We start from the raw sequence: 17,902 nt of genomic DNA on the forward strand, positions 1-17,902 counted from the left end.
CATTGTTTACTTTAAAAACAAAAAAAAAAACCCCGGTTATCCGTAAAATGCACACAACAATCAGCCTAAAACCTCCAGTGACCACCTTTATTTTGATGAAGAACAGGAAGTGAACCGCGTGAAGTCCGCCGAGCCGCCGGATGTTGTTATCGGCAGAGACGATAAAGCATCTTCCGCTCAACTTCGCTTTTGGAGGCAAGACTAAAGGCGGCATGGCGTCCACGGTGCCCATTAAGGTAAACCTGCATTTTAATGTGACATTGCAAGTCTTAGCAGGTGAACCATTACGTGTTTAAAGACGCTCAACGGGGGGAGGAGGAGGAAATCAATGCGTTTGATGCCAGATGTGCTAGCATCGTGTTAGCAAAGCCGTACTAAGTCTTCAGTCTGTAAAGTGAGTGGATATGGCTGACAAAGACGAGCTGACTTTTCCCTGCAAGGTTTCTGTGTGTGTGTGTGTGTGTGTGTGTGTGTGTGTGTGTGTGTGTGTGTGTGTGTGTGTGTGGCACGTGCAGTGCACGCTGCATCTTTGACTCGCGGTACCTGACGGCTGCTCGCCGGCTGTCAGGTCCACGCTACAAAAAAAAAAAAAAATGCACATAACCAAGTATTACCAGCATAATTTACGTGGACCCGCGAGGTTGGTAATATTAAGGCAGTTCCAGTTGTACATTGTTGTGTGCTGTGACATTGATGTGTATTTATTATCAGTGTAAACGCTTTCGGAGCCGCAAGCTGACCAGATGTGGAAGGAGTTTTAAGAACATAACATGCTGCCAAATGGTTTAATCTTTGACTTTGAATCATAGTTCAGAGTCAGATCTTGTGTTTTTATGTTAAATGTTAATCTCCAAAGTAACTAAGACAACAGTCAGATACCCTCTTTTTTTAAAAAAAATATTATTTGAAACACCAGCTAAAACTAATGCAGTCATGAAGGTTCATAAAATGATGTTTCGCTTTTGAGTCGGATGCCATTTTAAGATCAGAGGGTTTCCTGTAATTTTATATTGAAACACCTGTGAGCATAAACAACATGGTTCAAAAGCACCACAAGCTGCCACCTTTTTAAAATGCCCACGTCATCATCTCTATAAAACAAATATTGGACATTGTAACCTCTGGAAAAGTAGGGGTGCAGGGAACGTCAATATGGCACCTCAATATTTTGCAGGTCAATATGATATTGATACGCAGACACAAAGTATAAGAAAAATGAATGCAGACCCACGTTAGATTAGATTAGATTAGATTACATTTTATTAATCCCACAGTGGGGACATTTACTTGTCACAGCAGCATAGAGAAAGACAAAAAAAAGTGCACATAATATGAACAAATTTACAACTACTTATGAGGTATAGGAAATAACATAGATACAAAATAATTATTTTGGGAAAAAAAACAAAATAAGAGCAATGACTAAAAATGCATGCAGACATACAGTGGTGTGAAAAAGTGTTTGCCCTCTTCCTGATTTCCAATTTTTTTTTGCATGTCTGTCACACTTAAATGTTTCAGATCATCAAACAAATTTAAATATTAGTCAAAGATAACGCAAGTAAACACAAAATGCAGTTTTTAAATGAAGGTTTTTATTATTCAGGGAGAAAAAAAAAAAATCCAAACCCACATGGCCCTGTGTGAAAAAGTATATATATATACATGCAAAAAAAATGTGGAAATCAGGAAGGGGGCAAACACTTTTTCACACCACTGTACATGCATGCATAAATAATTAAATCCGGTGCATTCAACCTTTTTGATAGATTTTTATTACAAATTGTGGTCAGTCTACACCCTCCATTTTTTACAATTGAAATGAATTTAACAGACTGAAAACTAAATTTTAGCAAATCAAATCTTGCATACATACAACATAAACGGATTGGCTGTTTAAAGAAAAAAAAAAAAAAGAAAAAAAAAAAAGTCAATAAACCTGAACATGCAGGAGGTTATTGTAATGCTCAGCACACTGCAACATGTTTAAAATCTTGATCATTACTTAAGTATCATGATAATATGCTGCCGTGGGGCCTGTGCTGGGTCCCATCTCTACAAGTTTTTTTTAGATTTCTAACATTTTACAGACATAATGATTATTAATGATTATTCATGATTAATTTGTAATAGAGATCGTTAGGGGAAGCCCTACAGTATTTGCCTCTTAAATATGTTTAAGTGTATGCGACAGCGTAGTAAATTCCCTCGATCATTGTTCCCAACTGACTGTAAAACAGGAAAGTAAACATGTTGTGAAGCTGATGTATAAATACGGTACTTGAGTAAACGGATTTCCCTTCGAGCATCGCAGTTAACCAACTTTGTGTAAATGTGTACAAACAAAGACAGCCATCTCCCCTAAAGGGAAATAACCAGTGTCTTGGCGTTTGTCAGGATGTCATACAGTTTAAAACACTGCATTTATTTTTGTTTTATGTTTTTATTCATTCTCTAATTCCTTCACACTGTATGCAAGATACATTCTACCGTTTCATCAATGTTTTTTTTTTTTTTTTTTTAATTTAGTATACATATGAAGGGTTTTTACAAGTCTTTTAAAATTATGTTGTTATGTCTACTCAAAACAAGGTCTTCGAAGGTATTAAGAAGTCTTAAATATTTTCTCTTCCTTGCCTTAATTAATAGTGTTTGTTAGCCACAAAATATTTGTACATCTATAGTGGGTTGTTGAGACATTACAACCTATTAACTAAAACAGGACTGTTGTGACAGCGGATGTGGCATACAGGAAACTGTTTTTTAGTCAGCACCATCTGGTCCATAGCAAACACCGTTATCTACAGTAGCAAAGAAGCTCATTGTCTGTGGGTAAATTGGGTAAATTTCAGTTTTAGCTAAGACTTGCATGAAATGGAATGCATTCCACATTTTTAGCAGGTTAATCCAGCGGTCAATTTTATGGCTCTTATCTTGGTCCAGGACACATGAATTGAATTAATATCATTTGCGATTGTTATTACTTTCTGTTTGAAAGTACAAAAAAGTACTCTACTAAAATAAATAACACTATACTTACATCCTTAGGAGGTACGATAATGGAACATGTATGCAATCGCATTCTGCGTGGTAATACCAAAGTCTTAAAATTCACAAATGCAGCTTGGTGAACCCGGCAGAAGCGCTGCTTCCGATATGAAGTGCAGTATGAACTTTTCTAAAAAATCTTTCATTTTAGATTGGAATAATTGGTGGTTCAGGTCTCGATGATCCAGATATCTTGGAGGGAAGAACCGAGCGTTATGTTGACACACCGTATGGAAAGGTGAGTTGTGCTCCAAAGAGCGTTCATGTTGAACAGAGCAGAGTAAACAAAAAGCTCTGCTTGTGTTCTGGCCTACGTTGCTGTGAAAATAATTCCATGTAGACGTCTTAAAGGTGTAATTTGATTATTCTGCTGTTCTTGAACAGCCATCAGATGCCCTGATACTGGGGAAGATAAAAAATGTGGAATGTGTGCTCCTTGCAAGGTAAGAGGACATTTCTATGTTTTCTGTATCAGCACCATCTAGTGGGAAAATCTTGCACTTTTTCAAATATGGTGGGCAGTGTGAATTTTGTTTTACATTTAAAGCGTATATTTTCACGTTTCTGACATTGACTATATAAATGTACATACTGAATGCTGACTTTTGCCATCCTTAGGCATGGGAGACAACACACCATAATGCCATCCAATGTGAACTACCAGGCCAACATCTGGGCACTCAGAGAAGAGGGCTGCACACATCTGCTGGCCACCACGGCCTGTGGCTCACTTCGGGAGGAGATTCAACCAGGAGATATCGTCATCATAGATCAGTTCATTGACAGGTTAGCCGGATATGACCCCATCATCGGATTAAGATTCCAGTATTTGTTTCTCATACCAGCACCAGGAAGAGAAACAGGGAAGAATGTGACAGTAATTCACATTGTTCCCTTAACATTTTTTCCTGTTTTTTGAAATTTCGAATTAATTTACATACATATTTTAGCATCAGTTGTTGCTCACTGTTATCTGATTGAACAGGAAGGGAAGTTCGTTTTCATGTGCATGTGTACACTCAAACAGAACTATGCATCATCCATCGCAAAGAAAAAGTAAAGTTGTACTTTTTTTTTTTCTCGGGGTCTGTGGGGCAACACAAAAGATAGATAGATAGATAGATAGATAGATAGATAGATAGATAGATAGATAGATAGATAGATAGATAGATAGATACTTTATTAATCCCACAAGGGGACATGTTTTCACTACAGCAGCATTATAGTCACAGGTAAAGAAATAAAAATAACAGTAAAAAATATTAAATATGATAAAGCAGCTTTTTAGACTGTCCAATCCCACTTCTATTCAAGGATCTAGCATAACTTTGAACTCGCTACTGATATTTTTGGTCTGACTGCTTGGGTATTTTTAACACCTATAGTAAAACACAGCATTAATATAATATAGAACACAGAACAGCACACACATTAAGTGTGTTACGTCTTAATTAAACGCTGTCCTTTTTGAGAATTAGTATCATAAACAGTGTCCAGTTTATGTGAATATATGACGGTTACATAGTTTGTTGTTGTTTCATGAAATAAACCCAGTCTTAAGCTGTTTCTTTACATCTGTTTGACCTTCTGTCAAAAGTTGTCGTTGGCTGTGATCCTGTGATTGTAGTACAGCAGTTCAAGCCTCTTCCCACACGGCTCACTGACAGGACTAATGTTACTGAGTGACAAATGGTGTTGAGATGGTGGGTTGAGAACGGCTTAGTGCTTCTCCATGTTTGACGTCATCTGTCAAAAGCAATATTTGTTTACTCTTCTTTTAAGTGGGCAAAAAAAAAAAATGTTAGCATGTGCTGGCTATTTTGTGTTGATCTCAAGTGTCACAGTTTGGGCTTCAGTGAGAATTAAAAATGTTGTCACTGTGACATTCCACCAGTGGCAACACCAGCATGATGACAGATCGATTGGAGCTCGAACCTGGCTACAGAGATACTTCTGTGAACAGTTGTGGCTTCCTTCCTGTGTGTGTCTCATGTTTCATTCAGTGCATCGCTTTTTCCGAGTTGTGAGAATTTCAGCTTGCACTTTTCAATCATTCTGTTTTCTGATCATTTTGGAGGCTGTGGATTGGTGCAGGGGTTTCTATTATTTTGCCCACTCCATTTATATCAATGAGGCTACGCTACATATTAACAGCAGCTTAAACTACGTCCTCCAAAATGACACCCCCCCCCCCCCCCCCCCCCCCCGATACAACTGGGGCAACAGTTTCAAACAAGAACTGGCCAGTGTAACATTCATGAAGGTAGGACTGTCCTGATATGGTTGACTGATTGCTGTCTTTATTTAGGTATATAGTCAATGCTCATATATTGTTGTCCATGTTGTCAGTCACAACGAAACCTCCGACAATAATCTTTCACTTCTATGTTTTTATCATTTGAAACCATTCACGGCTTTGAAGTGATTATAGTTGAACACACCAGGTTTCCTGTCTCGGTGACTATGAATTCTTCCTTAAACAAACTTGCTGGTAAACCCGATCTGAAGCTTTCTGTTTCATAGCAAATAGCACTTTCTCGGCCCTTTCTGACCTCAAGGCATATACTTATACACTTGCTGTGCAGCATAGAGAGAGCATGAGAGTATTGTGCTCTCAGCGAGGCGATCGCACAAATTCTATTAGCTAACACAATATGTTTATTGAGACGGGCTGTTTATATTATTTATTATCCACGAGTTGGCATATGGCTGGTTAAATGGAGATAAGTAGTAAACTGCCTTCCCACAGTTGCATCAGTGTGTTCTCCCAGTAAACTTGTGCATGACCGCACCACATAGCCTTTGGCTTTTTGGCCAGAGTTGGCGAAGCCGATGCGCTCGCGGATATCAAGCACAGACGACACATATTTATCTGAAATGAGGAAGCTGCTTGTTGGGACTTGCTCAGACTTGTTCTACAGCATGTGACAGCGTGTTTTTGAAGGCTTAACTTTTATGTAATCGCCTCTCCATTCTTGTTGTGTACAAATCACCCACTTGGTTGCTATCGATGAGTGCCAGGTTTGTCTGGTTTTAAGTGTCATTCCTCATGTTCCAAAACGTCTTTTGCAATAAGATCCTCAATTTAATCATCAGAAGCCGAGCTTTACGCGTGATTAAAAGTGCTATTTTTTTCTGGCCAAATGGCATCTCGACAACATTAACATTCAGTTTATTTGTTAAGGAGGTCAAATTCAATAAAAATCTAAAGAATATGCAAACTTCATAAGAGTTTCGGTAGCACTGGGGTTCATTGTTAGATCAAATAAAATGACCTCATCTCATAAAGAAATTGACTTGTACATTTCTGCTTTAAAAACTCGAGTGTCTGTCCTCTTTACTAAAATATGACAGTGATTTTATATTCTGTGAAACATAATGCCCACTAAATTGCATTGACATAATTTAAAAGAAAGATTCAATCCAAAACGGTTGCATGGATAATACTGAAACTATGATGCACCTTTTTATTCAAACTGTACTCGTGTTTATATCGTTGATTATAAATCTGAGTAGTGCTGTATTTTTGCACGATTGTAGAATTGCTCTATATATCTAGTATACAATTGTTTGCAGCACATGCGCTTTGCATTTTAGGAATAATTTGAATATTTGATAATTAGAGGGTGTGGGAGTCATTCTCTGTAACAATGATTCTGAAATGGCATTGCTAATGAAATGCCAGGCCAAGATAACTCGATTTCTATAGCCAAAGCAGGCATTGTACTCGGCTCATGGTTTCTCTCACACACCAGTATTACTGGCTTTTAGCAGGGCAGGGCTGCAGCTGCTGGAAAACATTCATACAACAGCTTTAGTCTACCAATGCTGGGCTTATGAATAAAAGAGATGGGGTTGGGCATCAATTTAAAAGATTACTGTTGGTGGATGCATATTTTGGATGTCCAAGATAACTTTGTAATGACTCGGTAATCCTTGAGAAAACAAAAGAGACAGAAAGTGGTGCCATGTGTCGGCACAACAGAAGAATCTTTTTTATGACCCCTTTATATAATAAGTACAATGTCAAATAAAAGTTTAATCAGTGTTACCCATTCGTGGTTTGTTTGTTTGTTTGGTTTTTTTTTATAATTTTTTTTTGGTCTATTTTCCACATTCAAAACGTAAGTCACAACTATTGAATAGCACATTTTAGATATTTATATAAAGCAAAAATATAGATTCACTCTGAACTTCAACTCGTCCCAAACCATCTCATCTGATGCTAATTTTGCCTCGTAAGCTCAAAGTCGAGTTTTCCACTGGTCTCCCACAGCGGTGGTTTCTGTGCAGCAGCACTACCACCATGACAGTGGATGTTGAATTGTGTCTGCTGCTTGAACCCTGGGAAGCAGTGATGTGGGCTCCAGTCTTGGGTGCCATTAATTGCCGTTTCTGAGAGCAGGAACTTCAGTGCATGTACGTCTTTTGATCTTCCTTTCCTTGGGCACTCCTCATGAACCAGTTCCAACATTGTGTTCTTGAAATTCCACCTCCCGCACTGAACTCTGTCAAAGCGTTGTATGTAATTTCTCCATACTTGACTTAGAGGTTCCTCCCATAGTATTGATTACAAAAAAAAAAAATTAAAAAAAAAAAAAAAATTGGGCTATTTGCTTTGTACCATTGGTATAAAGCAAATAACCCAATTTTTATTTTTCAAAAATGCCTCGAGAAGGCCAGAAATTCTATCAGTGAACTTTTGACAATCTGGTTAAGATATTGACAATATTTTGAAATCCAAACGGTGGGCTCTTTCAGGCATCTAAAATTTTAAAACATGTTTTGATACCTTGATTGTTGTTTAACACTGTAGACACGAGTAGGAATAAAGAAAAACCCTTTAATCGGTAGATATGAACTTTTGACTGGTTCCGTTATGCACCTTCATATAACTAAACACTTGTATAAGAAGCTGAGACATGGAGGCACAGAAACGCTGATGTTGTCAGGTCACTGGGATAAGTGAATCAGTCTCTTGTGTGCTCCTGACCGGTCTCCATAAAGAGCTGAGGGGAGACAGGGTGGCACCGGGCCTGTTGCAACGCCACTGACTCGGCATGAGGTGGAAACTGGAGGAAAGTTGTTGGGCAGAAGCTCTTGACCAGGCGGCTGCTGTTGTGCTAAAGCTTGTATAGTTCTGCTTAGCTGTAAAAGGGCTATTCATAACATGTTATTTAGACTAATGATGGAAACTGTGTCTGGACTGCCAAATTCTGATATGAGGATTATAGCAATAGTTTTACTTTGCTCGTTGTTCCTCGATTATCCTTAGTGTTCATGCTGACAACCTCAAATTATGTGGTCCACTTGTGTTTTTTACACAGGCAGTCTGTCTTTTCAGTTTTTTATTTTTCAACTTTTTGATTCCGATTTTTGATTTGTCTATCAGAAAAGGTTAAAAAAAAAAATTACTTGTCTATAAATTGATAACATATTGATATGTTTGATATTTGCAAACTAGATCAAATTCATTATTTGATGTGGATGTGGCAAATTTTTCAACGAGAGCCCAACATAATGAGATCTGTAATTTCCCTGGGTTGCTTTGATAATGAACTCTGTTTACCTTATCTGCTTCTTGTTGCCAGGACTACCAAGAGAGCTCAAACGCTGCATGATGGACAGCCCACCAGTCCCCCAGGTGTGTGTCACATCCCCATGGCTGAGCCTTTCTGCAACAGAACCAGAGAGGTAAGTCCACATTGGACAGTCACTTCAAAAAGTATTAGACCCCTTAGCTTTTTGCACAATTTATATGGTTATAAATGTCATTTTAAATAGATAAATGTGGCATTCATTCCCACAAATGGAAATTCAGTGACCCATAACAACCAAGTGAAAACCTGTTTTTAGAGAACCCTATCTTAAGAGAACTTCTTTTGTATATACTAGGGGCTGGTAAAACTCGTATTTACTGGCCAAAAAGGCCAATGGAGAAAGAATATTGCATCGGACCACCCATGACTCCTAATACTTTCGGTCAAACTGAGTAATTGAGTTGGTCCTTGGTTAGAAATCCTTCCATTTCAGCAGCACCCCATCGATCAGGCCTTTAACTGAGGGTAGCTAGATGGAAGCTACTCAGCGTGAAAGGCACATGGCAGCCTGCACGGAGTTGGGCCGTTGGCATTCAAAAGACTCTGAAAGTATGAGGAAAAAGATTCTCTGATCTGATAAAACTAAACGGACAGAACTTCATTGTCAGGCGAACACCAGACACTGCTCATCATCTGGCTGATAAAGTAAAATAATACAAAAAGTATGAAGTGAATTTTCTGTTGACCTACAATTTCTAATAAGGATTACCATAGATGACCCGTAGCCACATCAATGGTTGAAACAAACTGCAATTATCCTTTAAATTCCCACTTTGTTTATATTTAAAACAATTTTTTTTTTTGGTCACAAAACAGAGGAGCTCTCCAAAAGCATTTGGTTTTTAAGGTAGCATTTGTCACAAACATATAAATATTGGCTTATCTGCAGTAGACTGAAACAATGGACAGATAAGAAGTTCCCACACACATGAATAGCTATTTGAACCACGTAAACCCTTTTCAATTCCTCTCTCATTGGCTCAATGAAGACCGTTACTAACGGTCTGTCCTGGTGCAGGTTTTGGTGGAGGTGGCGCGGAGTCTGGGGATCAAGTGTCACGTGCGAGGGACTATGCTGACCATCGAGGGGCCTCGCTTTTCCTCGCGGGCAGAGAGCCTGATGTTCCGCCAGTGGTGTGCTGACGTCATCAATATGACCACTGTGCCAGAGGTGGTCCTCGCCAAGGAGGCCGGCTTGTGCTATGCCAGCATCGCCATGGCAACAGACTACGACTGTTGGAAGGAACATGAGGAGGCGGTGAGTGGAGGGCTAAAGGTCCTAACTGTCGTTGTTTTTTATTACTTTTAATGTCTCTAGTGTCCTTTTTTGTGTCTCGAGTCAGTGGCAGTGGAAGAAGCCCTGTTAATCATATCTTGCCTGATCTTTGTTTCTCCGCACAACAAATTAAACAGAATCTTAGTTGTATCAAAATTTAAGTTGTCTTTTTATTAATCAACTTAATTCAGTGAACAATTTGTCACCCCAAGCTTACATCACTGGGTTACAGCAATCTAAAAACATGAGCTTATTGCAGCATTCGTTATGGATATGCTGTATATGCTGTGATGAATAGTCCTCTGATTTGCTAACTTATCTTTACTAAGCTGTGGCAATCCCCAAACTTTGCAGATGGAGCATTGTAGCCTGGTTTGAGACCACTGTGTCTCTTTTTCGGTAAAATAACATGACCCCAATTAAAGTTGCGTAGGCTGTGTTACAGCTATAGACGGAGACAGTCTGGCGTTTCAAGGGTAATATAGGTGCCTCTCCTTATCTGGGAATGTAGAACATTCGTAGAGATAACATCACCTGGATCTGGGAGGGGAAGCGCTCCGAGATAAATTTGCTAAACGTCTTTACACTTGTCGCTCCGTCTCTCCTCGATCGAGTTCTGTCAACAAATAACGCCGTTTGCCACCCGCAATGGTTTCTTCTCAAAACTCCAATCGAGATTATAGCGATGCTCGGCCTGTCCCTTTTTACTCAGAAGTCCAACAATCGTTCAATTCAAAATGTAACAGCCTATAAGGTGCGACGGGTTGTTTTGAAGTCGTGTACCTTGTGGTACTGCAGAGTGCACCGTTAAAATGCACAGCTGAACCGTTGGATGTCCTATTGACCCATCAGCAAACTAAGCTGTTGAATAAAAATGAAGGGCAGTTACATCACATTAAAGCATCTTATAAGCGGTGTCATTGTTCAGCCAATTGTCATTGGATGCGCGAGAGAGCATAAACTGTCCAACTTTTTTCTCCTCACTCATCCTCCGGGTGCTTTCCAGAAGCTGGTAAAAAACGTGGTCTTTGATACCATATGCAGCCAGCCTCGGGAAGGTCCATTTATTCCAGTGATTCCAAAATAAGGATAGGTTTTAAGGTCTGACATGTACAAACGTTTTCTCCGCAAAAAATTAATTTCTTTTTGATCAAATTTGGCAGAATGTGTAAAATTCTAAGGTGTGCCAAGCTGTGCAATAACGCAATTATTGTGATTATTATCACATCCAGTCCTCCCACGTTAGCGCCTAGATCAGCGGTTCTCAAACTGTGGGGCGCGCCCCTCCAGTGGGGCGCAGTGGTATTTCAGGTGGGGGCGCAGGGGGAAATGCAGAATTTCTTTTTTTTTTTTTTTTTAATTTCAAGAACCTTATTGAGAACTTCACATATTACAAAAGTACAAAGCACTACAGAGCATCCTCTCATCGGACAGAGGGGCTGTGGGCATTCTGCTTCCCTTCGCCGCACCCTACCTCCTGTGAGATCGGCCTTTCTGCTGTTGCCTCTCTCAAAACAAAATACAGATCGAAGCTCTCAACATTGAGCATGAATTGAGAGTGGCCGTATCAAGTCTGCAACCCCGTTTAAAAAAAAAAAAAAAAAAAGATTTGTATTGGAAAGCAGGCTCGTTGCAGCCACTAATACTGATAAAAAAAAACAACTTGATGGCTCACGCATATCTGTGCTAATTTTGTTTTGTTTTGCACAGGTTGCACGTTATTGTTTGGAAAAGACATTGTAGCGTGTTGGGATCGTTAACGTTTTTTTTTTTTGTTTTGTTTTTTTACCCAGAATGCCCAGAGTCCGTTCGTATTCGGCAGCATAAGTGACACGAGTCGGGCGTTATTTGTAATTCCCTCCGGTTTGAGTTTAGTGATGCGTGATGAGTAAATGACGTGTTCTCGTGTCAAATAAACAAGCCGTCCCTGGAGGTGCGATGGGACCCAGGATCTGCGCAAATGTACAGTTCGTCTCTCCGCCTCATTTCTCATTTTAAAGAATCTCTGGGTCGAAACAATATGCGGCGTTAAACTCGGTAAAACTCTTTGTTGACAAATATTTTAACCTGTAATAAGATTTTCACAGGTTGAACTTTATTGTTATTATCCTGAAAAGAAATTTCGTGCAAAACGGGTGAATTGCAGCCACCGTGAGATACTTTCTGATAAATATTAGTTCTTTTTTTTTTTTTTTTGCACAGAAAGAACTTTATTTGCATTGTTCTAACAAAGTGATTGCACATTTTATTTGTTCATGTCAGATGGAGCAATCTGGTTTACTTGAAAGTGATTGGAAAATCTTTATTCTATTATTTGAAAAAGCACAGATGGAGGAGTCACAAAATGTTGTTATTTCAACAAAAATTCAACAATTACCATTTTGTTGGGGCGGCGGGGGCACTTCCTCTGAAGTGGGGCGTGACTAAAAAAAGTTTGATAACCACTGGCCCAGATGGTGGAAGGTTTGATATGACTGACAGAAAAAAAGGTGGCAGCCAGACAATTTCAGTTGTATTTAACTGTGAGTATGAACAAGACTATGCTTTTAAAATGCTAAAAAAAAAAAAAAAAAAAGATATAAAATTTTGAAATTTCTGCAGTGTTTTGGGTGTAGCACATCACCAAAATATTGCATCTTTAAAGTCCCCCTGCAGTCAAAGATAATTTTTTTTTCTTGATCTGACATGAGAATGTTTGAGCTTCACTGAGCAGAATGACGTATGTGCAGAATTTAAAACTACTGGGTGCTCAATGAAAGTCTACTTTTAAAGGACGGACGTGCACGCACGATTTGGGACATCGCAAATTATTTGGGAGCCAAATATTCAACTTGTAATAAGTGTAATGTAGAAACTTGGAAGTCTGTAGTGCACATGCGCCGAGAATGCATGTGCACTACAGCACAGAAATTTAACAATAACTTTTTTTCCTTTTTTTTTGGTGGAAAATAAAACGGATCAGACAAACGTTATTGTTGACGTGTCCGTTTCTAGACCAGATTAGTCAAGTTTAATCAGTATGATGGTTTCTTCCACGGAGGTTTGAAACATCTGCGGATCAGCAAGTAAGACGAGCGTGTCTGTGGCTTCTTATGGCTTCCGAGTGACCTACCCTCTGTCAGGCGCTCGGGGTAAGACGGTTGATATACTGCGTGTGGGCGAGTTTTGTGTAATTTGTCACTGATCCAGCACAACTCACAACTCCACTTCCGAGTTCCTGCAGCTGACCTCTTCCCCCTCCTGTTGCACAGCGCTCGCCACATCCTTCCGCCCTCCCACCCCCTCCCATGTCTGATACTACCTCCTGGCCTTCCCCTCCTCCTCCTCCCCCTCCCCTCCCCAGTCGGCTTGCCTGCCAGCCTCCGGTGGAAGCCCTGCCAGAGGAGGTTGAGTCACACTGAGTCATCAGCTTCATCCTGGCAGACGCCACAAAAACACGAGCCTGGTCATTCAGTGTGACATATAAAAACAAAGCGCACTGAAGCGAAAGGGTTAACGCATGTTACAGGAGACGGAACACGGTACAGAAACGACGCTGTAATTTACTGGCCTGTACTGCACGTCTGGCTGATTCGTATCTGGAATGATCTATGAATTTTTACCACATAATGTATGTGATAATGATTAATAGATTATTCCAGAAATGACTCGGCCAGAGATCCTGACCACGTGACTGAGACTTCCATTTGCGAATACGATTGCAGAAGATAAATAAGCATGCTTATTGTGCTTTTTTTTTTTTTTTTTAATTATTAATACTGGCTGAATAATGTGATTGCCAGTGTCATAATAAGTCAGTCAAGTTTTTATTTATACAGCACTTTTCATTGACAAAGTCACAAAGTGCTTACTAAGTTAAAAAAACAAAACAAAAAAACAGCCTATAAACGGAAGTTAAAAAGACGGAGATGGTGGACCGCATTTGAAAACACAATGAACGATAGAAACACCATATATGAGGTAGCCAAAGTACAACGATGCAGACCGGGTGTATACAGGTTACCCTCAACACGCGCGTGAACATAGACATGGTAGTTGAAGTGGTATGAGAGACCTGGTAGTTGAAGTGGTATGAGAGACCTGGTAGTTGAAGTGGTATGAGAGACTGGGCATTAATACCACATAATGAGTCGGTGGTGTACAGGGCACAGCTGGCTGTTAAAGAGCACAATGCTCTTCACATCTGCACTTGGATGGATCACTGCTGATTTAACAAGTATTTCTGAGGCTTACTCGCAGGTCCTGTTGTGACAGTGCTTTGACTGAACTCGAGATGGTTTCACTTTCGGCTGATGACCTTGCAGTTCAGGACAGTCGCTATCATGTTATCGTTTCGCACGATTCCGAGCGAAGTGTTCCTTTTTCTGTCAAAGGCTGATCTCAATTGAAATGGTATACTCTTGCGAACTTGAATTCTGTCTTTGGTACACAACAAGCTCTTGTTTGCAGATTCTTTCCCACTCGGTAGACCGCAGTCGCATTCTGGTACGTTTAAGCGCAAAGTTTCAGTATGTTTGGTAATTTGCGATCGCTCCGGTGTGCAGTGTTCTGGAGACGCGGACATAAAGGCATCGGGTCGAGCTCTGCTCGCTCTGCGACAGCACGCGTTAGCTGTGAAATCTAAACCAGGAAGTTACCGCTGAGGAGGATAAAATGTCACCATTACTCCACCGTGTCATGTTTCATATCGGTCTCCGTAGAAATGTGGGGGATGCGGATCGCATTCTCGCGTCTGCTTCCTTGTATGACAGATGAGGTTTGAGGACAGTTTAGAGTAGGCCGGCTGTCCTTCGTGTCTGTTCCACCCAAAACAAAAACAGCTGTAACATGAATTAGTAATCAACTGCAAAGTTAGATGTAGGAAATGTATCAATTGTATTTGGAGCAAAAATGATACTTTTGTATAAAACTGTCACATGCATGATGATAGTGATAATGATGATGATGATGATGATGATGATGCGAGCGTGCTCGGGTGTGATTAATGTGATGTGAATGCTGGCCAGTCCTACTCGGGCCTAATGGGAAAGCCCCTCGGACCTTCGAGCCACTTACTGCCTCCACAGTCCACAAAGTTTTGACCCACTGATGTATTTATGACTTTTCATTGAATTTGTAGAAAATAACAAATGCACACAATATCAACCAATTTATTCTTGACCATAATTGAGAGCACTACTGAATGTAGAAGATGAAAATGTACAAAATCTGATATCACATCAGCAGCTCTGATTTAACAGGAGGGTGTCTCCTTTTTTATTTTTTATTTTTGATCATGAATTACTATCTTTCGATATCGTACAGTGTTATTCACAGTGCAGACATTCACCACATACGCGACAAGATACTTCTTTGTTAAATACAAATTAACTGTGACATTTTGAAGGAAGTGCAATTTGCTGGCTGCAAATGGCTGCTGTTATTTATTTATTTTTTTCTTTCTTCCTTGTCCTCTAGGTCTGTGTTGACAATGTACTAAAGACGATGAAAGAGAATGCCAACAAAGCCAGCAGTATCTTGCTGACTGCAATACCCCAGATTAGTCAGATGGACTGGGCTCAGACAATGAAGACCTTGAAAGTAAGCTGCCACATTTATGATTCATTTCCATTCAGCAAAGCTTTGCTGAGGTTGTGAAAGACGGTCTGTTTACCTTCCAGCCGGCTATCTTGAGCTGTGTTCTCACTGTACCACATCTTAAACTTTGTTAATTGTTTTTAAATTTCCTTTTCCTTTGCTTTATGTTTTGATGCTTTTTAATAGTTTTATGTGAAGCGCTTTGAATTGCCTTGTTGTTGAAAAGTGCTATGCAAATAAACTTGCCTTTCCTTAAGTGTCGTTTCAAATGACGAATCAAACCACATGGTGCACGACTACGTTCCAAATACCAAACGTTTATGAAAGTTGACTCGACTTAGGCTCACCGCCTGCAGTGATGCATTTTACTGGATTGCACCCTGACTGATGATGCATATTACTATTATAAATCGGTATATTCGGTAAGAAATATAATACATGTACAATAAAAACAAATATTATATTATCTCGGCATTTGAAAAATGCTGAAAGGAATGATACCACAAGAGTGTTTTTACACTGGGTACAGCCTTTGCATCACGTTTTGAATGTACTTGAAGTACTTTTAAGTTGCAGTAAAGTAAGTTCTTCAGTGTCTTTCCAAAACGTATCTTTGTTTACTGGAAATGCTCAGTCTTTGGATGAAGTGCAGAACAAGCTCCCTCTTATTGAAGTTATTTTGTGTGACTTCAATATTGCACATTTGGTTCCCTTTTTTTTCTGTCTACATTTGCTGAAGAAACGTACGTCAGAGTCACCAGAAACAATTGCCAGACAGCTTTCACATCACTATATGTATGGTTGTTTCTATTGTATCGATGTCATAAAAGGAAAAAAACAAAAAAACCTGTTTTTTCTTCTTTCTGTTACAGTCAATGGCACAATCTTCCGTGATGTTACCAAAACACTGAGCGTGTGGAAAACGATGAAGAAAAAGATACCAGACGGCACAAAGACAAAATTGACTCAACTCTGGATTAGTCATCAGTGAATCACAATAAAGTGCCTGACATAAATAATGCACATGCTGTGTATTCAGCTGGACTTTGTGTTTTGTCTTGATTCAAAAATCCACATATAACCTCCTCTTCATACTGATTCACACCTCCTTCTCTTCGTCATTGTGTCAGAAATATTTCAAATGATTTGAAGTCTATGCTATATTTAGTATATTTATCTTTATATTCTTTTTTCTTTTTTTTTGGTCTGCAAATGTTTCAGATATATATACATTTTCTTGCCTGTAAACCTTTGGTGTCTTCATTTCTGTTGATGCAGGATGAAATAAAAATGCTATTCAAGTTTAGCACAATGATCCTTAATTACTGCCTTATTTACTTCACTTTTACTTTTACTTTTTTTTTTTTTTTAAATGGAATCTGACGTCTTAATGTTTGTCGGATTTATTGAAGTAAAATCGCTGGAATCCCTGCATACACTTTTATAGAAAAGTCATATTAATCTAAAAAAAAAAAAAAATCCAATATTAACATAATGTTTCTATCTTTGCTTTTTGGGGCCATTTTTTTTAATTTGTGGAATACTTTTATTTTCATTTGCTCTTTATGACTGCTTTGCGTTTCATGAATCAAAACGGATTTTCTTTTACGCTCTGTACTGATCATCCAAACACTTTTTTAAATTTTTTTATATCTATAATTGAATCTGCTAATTCACAGTGTTTGAGATATACCGGTATGTTTGACAACATTTACTGGCGATATCATCAGTATTAATTCATTTCATTCAATATTTTACTTGTCTGCATTTGCATCACTTGAACTTCATCAAACTAAAGATTTCACAAAATATGTTTTTCCTCCTTTTATTTCCTGTTTGTTTATCCATTTTCAACTAAATGCGTCCTCTATGCGTCATAAACGCAACAGAGTTTGACACAAAGCATGACTATTTAAGTCCGTGCTTTAACCAGGTAAACGCACACCGTTAAACATTAGAAACTTGTGTAACTTGGACTGATTTACTATATTGTATGTGCAGTTGAGATTTAAAGGTTTTATTTTTGACTGCGAATTGCGGCACTCTTACGTTTCCATCCTCTTGAATGGACCGATAATGTTCCGATTTTAAAACAGGAGTGTTTGCTGAAAAATCTATTTTGCTATTGATTTCATGGTATGACTTCAATCTGAAAACACCCTAATTCTTGATGTACGATTAATTGAATTGATTGTTGATGGCTTTGGTCGTATTAAAGATCTACAAAGGCGAATGGGGACTGGTGGTTTTAGAGGAGGGTGAGGTGTGGTGGTGGGTGGTTGGTTCCCTTTGTGTTGTCAAATCTCCCTTTGGGTCTATAAAGCTAATCTACCTACCTCAAACTAAACCAGACTAATATTTAACTCTTTTAACACTCTTGAACAATTTTTTTTCTCCTCCT

The 17,902-nt window shown here is 39.0% G+C and overlaps 1 protein-coding gene across 1 annotated transcript; it reads left to right on the forward strand.

The window, feature by feature from the left end:
* Positions 1 to 134: 134 nt before the first annotated feature.
* On the forward strand, positions 135 to 17,734 carry mtap (methylthioadenosine phosphorylase). The gene is made up of 8 exons (XM_069167625.1): positions 135 to 236; positions 3,200 to 3,286; positions 3,433 to 3,491; positions 3,667 to 3,834; positions 8,640 to 8,742; positions 9,667 to 9,906; positions 15,382 to 15,504; positions 16,374 to 17,734. Exons 1-8 carry the CDS (start codon positions 141 to 143, stop codon positions 16,410 to 16,412), a joined length of 915 nt encoding a protein of 304 aa, XP_069023726.1. The 5' UTR covers positions 135 to 140; the 3' UTR covers positions 16,413 to 17,734.
* The last annotated feature ends 168 nt before the right edge of the window (positions 17,735 to 17,902 follow it).

The sequence above is a fragment of the Embiotoca jacksoni genome, unplaced genomic scaffold, assembly GCF_022577435.1.
Source record: "Embiotoca jacksoni isolate LCO1_2020_lvr unplaced genomic scaffold, fEmbJac1.0.p SCAF_4, whole genome shotgun sequence".
NCBI classification, from domain to species: Eukaryota; Metazoa; Chordata; class Actinopteri; family Embiotocidae; genus Embiotoca; species Embiotoca jacksoni.

Coding starts and splice junctions, on each gene's coding strand:
- mtap (XM_069167625.1), top strand. CDS start 141: ATGTTGTTATCGGCAGAGACGATAAAGCATCTTCCGCTCAACTTCGCT. Junction 3,287..3,432: donor TTGACACACCGTATGGAAAG/GTGAGTTGTGCT, acceptor GTTCTTGAACAG/CCATCAGATGCCCTGATACT. Junction 3,835..8,639: donor ATAGATCAGTTCATTGACAG/GTTAGCCGGATA, acceptor TCTTGTTGCCAG/GACTACCAAGAGAGCTCAAA.